The 10,193-nt window shown below is 29.0% G+C and overlaps 1 protein-coding gene across 1 annotated transcript; it reads left to right on the top strand.

Moving 5' to 3' along the window:
- Positions 1-4,162: 4,162 nt before the first annotated feature.
- Positions 4,163-5,676, top strand: fd102C (forkhead domain 102C). Its single transcript, XM_014362153.2, has one exon. The coding sequence runs from the start codon at positions 4,172-4,174 to the stop codon at positions 5,330-5,332; it is 1,161 nt and encodes a 386-aa protein (XP_014217639.2). The 5' UTR covers positions 4,163-4,171; the 3' UTR covers positions 5,333-5,676.
- The last annotated feature ends 4,517 nt before the right edge of the window (positions 5,677-10,193 follow it).

Raw genomic sequence — 10,193 nt, 5'->3', positions numbered from 1 at the left:
ACACTTTCACCCACTACTTAATTACTTTCTGCGCAAGAGTGGGAATAAAAACAGCCCTGCTGGACCTGAAATGCGTTTCCCCCTAAGGTGGAAAGTAATTAGCAGGCATAAAGTGTACCCACGGACACAAAGTTATACTTTGCACCCTTTATACTAAAAATGTCGTTCTCACGGCAAAAAAATATAAATACCGTGTCCTTCCGCACACAAGTTGTACTTTTTGCCCTAGGTAAGAAATATACTATAAAGTATGATGTTAAGGTCATGAAGGTTGTTGTTTAGTTTCACCTAAAATTAAAAAATCGTTTTCATACATTCAGTTATTTTAGCTTTAATGTAAATAAGGTCTTTAAAAATAAATTTATTAAAATAAACCTATGAGATTCAATTCAGTTATTTAATAATGGATGTTACTTGCTATTATTTTTTTTGATGCCCAAATACTGCAGTATGCAGTATCATGTAGAAATACGGGTAATATACAAGAAGAGTTTTTCGTCGAACAAACTCTGTTTTGTAAAACAAATGCAAAATTTATCTGTAAAATGATCACAAACTTAAGAAAAACATGTTGTAAAAAAGCCTGCAAAATTCAATACAGTATTTTGAAGACCTTGCTAAAATTTCAACAGAAAATTCTTTAAAAATTGCTATAGAAATCTTGTAAGGTATTTCCGATGAGAACTTAAAATGGAACACGACTGATTAATTGATAAATAACGGTAGTGTGAAGAACATAGAGAATTATTTCGTTTTTCTTAATTCATTCAGTATTATAGCCAACAAAATTTTCAACCACATGATTATTGTTAACATTAAAATAATGAATACCTAATAAAAATGGAATGTAAGCTTTCCTCATTTCATTACTTTTGTGTGATTTCTTAAAAAAAAGCTTAGAAAAATGCGTATTGTACTATCGTGCATAACTCTACTAAATGTATTGCATTAATAAATTAGAATGTGGAAGTTAAATTAAAGCGCGTGTAAATTAAATCATAACTAGTTATTTCCGTCCAGTTTCTTTTTTTTTGTATTTATAAACAAAAAATTTGATAATAAGTGCAATACTTACATCGTGCACCTATTATCGAGGTACCTATTATACAGTGCTGTTACCTAACCTTCGTATCTTTTCTGTTGAACTTTTATTCATATAGTTCTGATTAAATAAATCAACAATGTGTATGAATTTCATTGTTTTTAAATTACTTATTCTTATATACAGCCTCAAAATTTACAGATACTAAGTCAACATTGGGATTGAAAATAGAACCAAGCTTTAATAGTAGTAGCTTAATGATAGATTCTCAAGCCATCATGGAGGGCAACGGTACAGCCTGAAGACAGTTTTTTTTTTTTATTTAATAAATGGTAGGTATTGGTGATAGATTTTTAATGCACAAAAATTATCATATGAAGTTAGTCAATGAAATAATTAATAATAACTTATATAACAATAAAATAATTAAACATACATGTGTACATAAATTAAATTCTAGGGAATTGTCACATCACTCTCAATAATGGAGGCATGAACTCTATTGGCATAATTTTAAAATCATTTGATTAAAAACAACTTCTAATGGTGGTGCTGTCATATTTGTGTATTTATTAAAAATAAAAACAACATTTCTGTTTGATACTTGCGATTGGACGTTGTTTTTAACTGTTTACCAAATGTTATTGGATATGTTATTTAATTAAAATCATTTTGTATCGTTACATGGATTTTTTGCAGTTATTCTCTCGTTAGTGCTAAATGTCTTCACATATGCGATTTTGAAACAATGCTTTTTTAATTCATTTTACCCACAGATTATAATTATGGACAGTTGTTATTATAATATTAGATATTACACCTGTTAAAAAATTGCATTAAGTACCATTATAAGCCTATTAGATTATTTACAAATTCTCATTGTCAAAAAGTAAATTGAATTGTCTAAGTGTATTCGAAAGATTACTGAAAGAAATTTTTTTTTTTTAATTTTGATTACATATGTTGATCTTTGCGAATTTTTCAGATTTTTCTTTAAACTAGTCTTTTATGCAAAAAGTATAAAAAGCAAAAAATACCTTCTTGTCAATGATTGTTGGCAAATTAAAAAAAAAAAATGCAACATCAATAGGGCAGCTTACTTTTTTTTATTTTTTAAAACTCTATGAGATGTTATACAAAAATATTATATTTGAATTCATTGACTATAATCCACCGTTAAGTTTAAGATGCGCTATGTTTATGTGCATTAATGTTTATACTGATGCATTGAGAAAGTTATTTTAAAGTCTTAATCGGTTGTAATTTATATAAATTCTTATAGAAAAACTTACATTAGTAACATATTAAGTCCCAGAAGTTTCCCAAATGATGGCAATCTATTTCTCTGTGTAGAAAGTAGGGCTTCACGAGAGTCGAGACGAGACAATATTTGGACAATTATTGTATTGTTCCTGAGAAATCTTAAAAACATTAATTATTGTCTTCGTCTTGACACATAAAGTCTTAATTGTATTGTCTTGGTCTTGTCTTGAGATATTGTTATTTAATTTTTGAATCATTAGATTTATAGATATTCGTTATAAAGCAAAAGGATGGCGAATAAATTTGATATTTGTGGACATACTTATACTTTAAACGTATACTGTAGTAATATTAGAATTATTTAGAAATATATTTATAGAATATTTAGATCTTTTACTCATTTTTTTATTAAAAATGTTAATAAATTTTGTATTTTATTTCACATTTTATGTTAAACCTTGATCACATTAATATAAAATAAAGAGTGAATAAGTAAGCTCAAGAATTATTGAACAACCAAGATTCTTGACAAAATTACTCTTGGTATTATCTTGAAATTTTAAGCTGTACTTTGTCTTGATCTTGTCTTAAAATCCAAGATAATATCAAGATAATATCAAGATTACTCTCGAGATCTCGTGAAGCCTTAGCATATTTAAAGGTATTTTCTCAGAAAACTATAACAATCATTAGAGAAATTATTTTTGTCAACTCTTTATCTTATAAATTACCTAATAAAATCATATGAAATTTTCAGGTGGAACAAATGCCGTGTAATCAATAAGTATTTATCGATACCAAGAGCCAGCAAAGCAAGCATACCTCAGTAAAGCTATGTGCCAAACCTATATAAAACAAAAATGTAATTATACAAACTTTGTCTGTAGATTATAGAAGTACGATGTACAATAGCATACTACTCAAATCAAGTCCAAGCATGTTCTCATATGCATACTTAATTAATCATACAATGTATAAACTTAGTTAATCATACATGTACATAGTAGACGATTGGCCTGCAATTTTTATGTTTTCCTTTTGCGATTACACTTATAATATAGCTTACATTTAAAATGTATTTGATAGGTGTGTAAACACATAAATATGATAGATGTAAAAAAAAAGTTTAACGACATTAATAACTACTCCAACGTTATTTATTAGCATTAGATATTAAGTAATTAAAATGTTAAAGTCATCGTCAGGGTAAAACATAACAAAACCATTCGGTATATGTTACATTAGTGTCATGTATTTAAAGATGTATAGTATTATAAGCATTTTCCGCAATGTAATGATAAATCTTCTCCTTTTTGACACTCAATCCGAGCTAGTAAGGCTTATAAACCAAGCCAGCCCAAGATCAATATCTCGGTAGTTAAGTGAATGTGGGAAGAGCAACTAGACACGCCTTTGATTTGAACCACCTTGCTGCACGCTCATTGGCGAGTAGTTCAAAACAGAAACTGGAAGGCGTGAACTTTATAGGCACCTCCTTTTAGAAGACAGCCTCCGACTCAGCTCATAAATCATTGCCAGTTATTCACATCACGCTAAACAGACTAAACATTTCGGTGAGACATAGGTTATATTTTGTCAAAATTGAACCATCAATTAATATTCTTTTTTAATTCAACCACAAGACATAAATGGTTGAAAATATTACAGTAACGTTCAAAATAATTTAATACTTACAAATTAGATATTTTTCATCTTTTAATAAGTTCAAGTGATCCAGTAGTTCTTATAAATGTTAACGTGAACAATCATCAACATAAATTTATTCTATTTCGTTTGTTTAGGGAGTGAAAAAAGTTGATTTACTTTAAAAAGAGAAAAGAAGGTGAAATAAAAAGTTTTTACAATATGTGCAGCAATGAAAGTCCACCACCATCTAAAGAATCCCTTACAGATAGTATGTCTGTTGAAAATTCAATCGTTGGTCTATTACCAAGTCTTGAACACTATCGATTACAACTTTATCACTATGCTATGGCAGAGCGCATACGATTAGCCCAACATGTTCATCCTCATAATGTACATCCTACTGTTAGTCAAACATTGGGTAGTGGCCAATCAAATGGATTACATCTAGGATCCAATTTTACAGTGCCATCATCTATTTATCCACTAGGGACGTACTACCCTCGTAATATGGCCCTTTCAATGGCTCTTTTACACCCTAATCAGCAGCAAATTCCTGAAGAACCGAAACCTCAACATAGTTACATTGGACTTATTGCAATGGCTATTCTTTCATCACCAGAAAAAAAACTTGTACTTTCTGATATATACCAGCATATCCTAGAAAACTACCCTTATTTTAGACGTCGTGGACCTGGTTGGAGAAATTCAATACGGCATAATCTTTCTTTAAATGACTGTTTTGTTAAGTCAGGAAGAAGTGCAAATGGTAAAGGACACTATTGGGCGATTCATCAGGCAAATCTTGATGATTTTCGTCGAGGTGATTTTCGGCGGCGAAAAGCTCAACGTAAGGTTCGTCGACATATGGGCTTAGCTGTGGATGAAGAGCCTGATAGCCCAAGCCCGCCCCCATTACCTACAAGTCCAACGCCCACAAATATATTCAGACCAACGCTTGTCAGTAATTCTGTACCAACTATCTGGAGCTCACAACAATATCAACAACACGCCCACCAACATCAAATGGTTATTTCCCAGACACAGCGTCACGCCTTGCTCCAACCCTCAAAAAAGCGCCAATTCGATGTAGCCTCACTTCTAGCTCCTGATGATGAAATAGCACTGAGTAATACTAAATCTCGTAAATTTAGTTGTAGTGAAGATGAACAGGAACCTGACCAAGATGAAGTAGAAGTAGATGTGGTGGCTGAGTCCGAAAAACCTGTATTGAGTCTTGGGACTTTTCCTATCAGTGATCATCATGGGTGGAAAAATTCAATTTATTCAATTTCAGAAAATCGTTATTTTTCTCAGATTGATCACTCGCATGTACGAAATTATCATGTTTCTACAAATACAAGCACTAGCTCAAGCCTTTGAATATTAGGTATAAGAAACATCTGCTATATTTTTTTTACTTATTCAATCACGAAAGAGAGACTTCACCTGAATAATATAGGCCCCCTTATGTTGAAAATACATTGCGTTTAGAAATATAAAGCATACATTCTAATATAACTTATCAAAATTAATATCGCGAATGCTAGGAAATTTTACAAAGTATATGGCTGTGGAATTTCTAATGTTGGTATTTTAATATTCACTTATTCTTTAATGTAAATTCAAAACTTTTAAACACAATCGATGAAAAGACATACATATTGATGATCGAGTAATGTAAATACATGATATTTAGAATTTAACGTGTTACGTGAGACTGATAAAACTTTATTGTTAAACATATAAAATTATTACTTAATGTTTATAAATAATTTAGAATTATAAGTTAACAGAAAGTGTAACCTATAAATATTTAAGCTGACCAGTTTTTTTAGTTATTAACTATTCTTTTTATTTCGTAGGGTATGATATTTCGAAGACTCATTAAATAAGTGTACAATTTTTTAGTTTCTAAATGCCCAATAATATTGAAAATTACTTAGTATTTCTAAAGAACCTATATAATCATTGATCAAAAACCATTTTTCTTACTGTCAAATTTAAAATTATATGAAATGCATAAAATAAAAATACAATAAAACAAAATTTTGTAGTTTTCATTTTTACTTTTTCCTAAAAGATAACTTATTACCTTTTTGGTTTAATTAATAATGAGCGTATCTGCTCACTTCTTCACTACAATACTAGTTTAAAAATATACAAAGATTAATACAAGTTTAGTGAAAACAAGGGCGTGTGATCTCATTTTGTTTTACTTATAATGCGTTGATACTTTTTTTTGTTTTAAACATATTTACTTTTCATACTTAGTTGTAACATAAGTTGCAAATTATAATTTTATCCTTTTTCATTATCAAAAAAATTTTCTAAAGTAATCAATTAGATTTCTTTAATACTTCTGGCCATTACTTTTTAAGTTACGAGAATATTTTACTATTTCGACACAAAAATGATTTTATTAATTTATAGAGCAAAGACACATAAGACCAACCTAACTGTCATCAAGTTAAAAAAATAAAATGCTTTATGACTCTAGTTGAACGAAAGCCTTTTAATAGATTAGATTATTCCCTTACTAAATTTATTATTCTTTGTCAGCAAAAACGCTACGATAGCTACTCAAATTATAACAACGCAGGGATGGATTCAGAAGTTTGATACTTGAGAAGGGAGAAAATGACAATAAAAAACTTTCTTTGTGTAAAAAGTCAAAATGTATACATATGTTTAAGTGAATCTATACATTTGTCATTTTTTGATTGGTCGTTTCTTTTACCTACTCTATCACCTCTCCCTTATTTTTTATAAAACATAAATAACAGAAAACTTACTCCACAATAAAGTGTCTTTTACTCAATTTCTGTAATAATATAATGTAACTTAATTAGAAATATATAAGTTAACGTCTATTTTCCGCACTTTTTTTAAGCATTTTTGCTGTTAGACCATGTGTAGTTGAATTTTTTTTTTTAATGTTACTATTCTCTGTGGATAAGTACCTTCTAAGGCCAGATCTTTTGACATCTAAAAGTAATTTTTTTTTCATCATAACCATGATGCAAAACGATAGCTTGTTTACTATAATAAAAAAAAATAGCCTTGATGCACTAGATAGCTAACGAAAACACCTAAATTCGAAATTAAAAGAACTACTTAGAAATTTTAAGTGATAACAAGTAAGGAAATTAAAAAACAAATCTTAACAAATTGATCTATAACCTTAAACCTTATTTACAGTTCACCTGCGGATTTAGGGTGTAACAACGAAGAATTATAGTTACTTCACTGAGCCTCACTGTTTAAAAGGGTGTACGCAGGTCCCTGTTAGATTGTAAATAATAGCTTCACAATCATCAAAGTAAGTTGAATTAGTCCTGATGTACTATTTAAGTTTTGTGCTTTATACTTCGTAAAAAGCTATAATGGTAAAAATGTTTGTAATTCTATCACCTTGAAATAAATCTTGTGATTAATATTCTAAAGAAACGTTATTTGAATAATAAATTTTGAAACTTTTATGAACCTTAGCATTTGATATGGAATTTCTGAATTGCTTAACACAACCAGTTTTCATGTTTATGAAGAAATTTATGACCTTTTACAAAAACACTATTTTAAGTGTAAGAACAACCCTACGAAAATACCTTTTAACAAAACTAAAAGGTAATGTAAGTTTGATGAGTTGAATCAATATTTTTTAAGGAATTTCTGGAGCCTTTATACACTGGCAATCAATAACTTTAACAAAATCAAAGTAAATAATATTGACTTTTGACTGGTACTTTATGCTAACCTCACATTAAATAAATAAATTCCTTTTTTATGCCATAAGATAGGTATATTCAAATGTTAGGGCATTATTTTAATCTGTTTAATGTAAGCTTTATGTACAACATCAGTTGAATGTCAATATTACTTAGTTTGATTTTGTTAAGGTAAGAGTACTAGACAGAAATATACTATTAGGGTCATACCAAAAGTATGATGCACCGAAAAAAAAGGTTGACTGCTTTTATATTTTAATTTCAGAACTTGTCAAGGCTAAAGATTCATGAGAAAGAATATACTATTCATTGCCAGTGTCAAATATTAACAAATTCCTAAAAACATTAGTTTAACACACCAAATTTATCAAACTTTTTAGTTTTGTTAAGAGATGTTTTCATACGGATATTATAAGTTTTTAGGAAAATACCAGTTTTTAATGCTTATTTCAAAAAATTTATTCAAATCAAGTATCGCTTATATTATGGAGTAGTGAATATAAATGAAGTCTGTACAACATAGCTACGATGATCTACAATAATCCTAGTAAATTTCTACTAAGTGCTTCTGATATAGAGACGTTTAAAATGTTCAAATGCGTGCAGAGTTAATTTGTACAAATAGTTTATAATTGCGTACAATGAAATAAAATTTCTGAAAAAACACATTTTCAAGATTTTTTTAAAATGATGCTTTCTTTTCTCATTATGTTGAACTATTTTATCGTACAATTTTTAGTATTTTCTTTTTTAAGCTTATTGTTTCAGTTGAATTACTCTTATCTAAAAAACTTTGTAGATAAATTACTTTGTAATCAAACCCAGCAAAAAACCAATGTGTCATTTATTTGACTAGCTTTAAAATAGCTTGTTTGACCACAATAATTAATTATTATTCATTACGTTTGAAAACCGTAAAAGCAATGTAGGGGTAAGTGTACCTATCTCCGTGCCCTGCCCTATTACCGTGGATTTTGAAAAACTGATGATTACTTGCTCAAAATAAGAAATGTTTCATATAAAATAATTTTTGAATTTTAATAATCTAAAATGACGTTAATGTAGATGCAATTCAAACAGAAATATTTGTGTATATTTTGAGTAAATAATTATTTTCCACGGTATTCGGTACAACGTGCTCATTATCTGATTGTATACGTAGTTCCGCGGTGAGCGTACGTAAACATAACCCTATACTTACAGAACGCACGACAGTTAACACGTAAACAATTAGTAGGTAAGCACGTCGATCTAATGTAACCAAGATGAAGAAAACTAAAAAAGGCAAAAAAGGCAAGAAAGGCAAGAAAGGCAAGAAATCGATCGAAATAAAGAAAAACAAAAAGTGTTACTTTCCAGAGACATTAAAATTAGCTTTGAAAAGTATCTATTCTGGAAAATCTATTGCTGAGTGCTCAAAAATGTATAAAAGATTCCTACTAAATAAATAAGCAAGTACAAAAAAAAGTAATATTTTTTTAAAACAACAAATAAGTCATGTAGAAAATGTTGGTGAAATTTGCATTTTTTTTTTTATATTCCGCAAATACAACTTTCTTCACCCACGGTAATACGGACACGGTGATTGGGACATCCGCGGTAATACGTATACGGTAATAGGTACACAACCACGGTAATACCAGCATACCGTTTTTATTCGTTTTAAAAATATTCTACTGCAGTTTTAGCTTCATAAAATTTTTTTAAATATTTCGTAAGAGATTATGTAAGATTAAAAAAAAAAAATATTCCAAAAAATTTTAGTATACCATTTTTTATGGTGCATTTAAGTTGGAATTTACAGTACGTGCCACGGAGATAGGTACACTTACCCCTACAAGTTACTTAAACCATTATTTTAACTAAACAATTCCTTATTTTTAATAATAGATGATTAATAGTAATGTCTAAATCCTAGTATTTTGGAGCATGACTATTTATTTAAGTAAGCATTAATACATATGATCAATATTTCGCCGTCATGCTGACAGTCTCCTTCTTTCCTTATTTTAGTACTACTTAAAAAATAAATTATTAATGTATGATTATTATTCTCCAAAATCATTGAGTTGAATGAGGTTTAGATATTCAACTTGTTATCAAAGGCACTCCCTGAAATCGTTAAAGCTTTCTACCATATCGATCTGGTTATGTTCATGCTATAGTTAGGTTGAACAATTCATTGTAAAAAGCGCTTTTATCAAACAATATGTAAAACACTAAATTTCTTAGTTGCATCTCTGACTCATGGTACATAGTCAGAAAAGTAAAAAGAAGTCTACGCTTTGTCTGTAATCTTATTTTTCTCCTTGAGTTCCAAATTATATTGTGACCAAATGTGGGCTTGACAAATTATTTAACACCTTTTTTTAGGCAATACCTTTTTTCTAATAAAATAGCTATTTTTTAAATAAATTAGGTTACTTAACTAGATAATACAAAAAAATTTTCTGTTAATGTAAGAAAATTAAATTTGAATTATCCATTATTTATTATCTATAATTTGTATTTATCAT

This window comes from Copidosoma floridanum, unplaced genomic scaffold, assembly GCF_036245765.1.
Source record: "Copidosoma floridanum isolate Cflo_tuat_1 unplaced genomic scaffold, Cflo_Japanese_pri ptg000022l, whole genome shotgun sequence".
Lineage (NCBI taxonomy): Eukaryota > Metazoa > Arthropoda > Insecta > Hymenoptera > Encyrtidae > Copidosoma > Copidosoma floridanum.
This window is presented reverse-complemented; position numbering and strand designations above follow the sequence as displayed.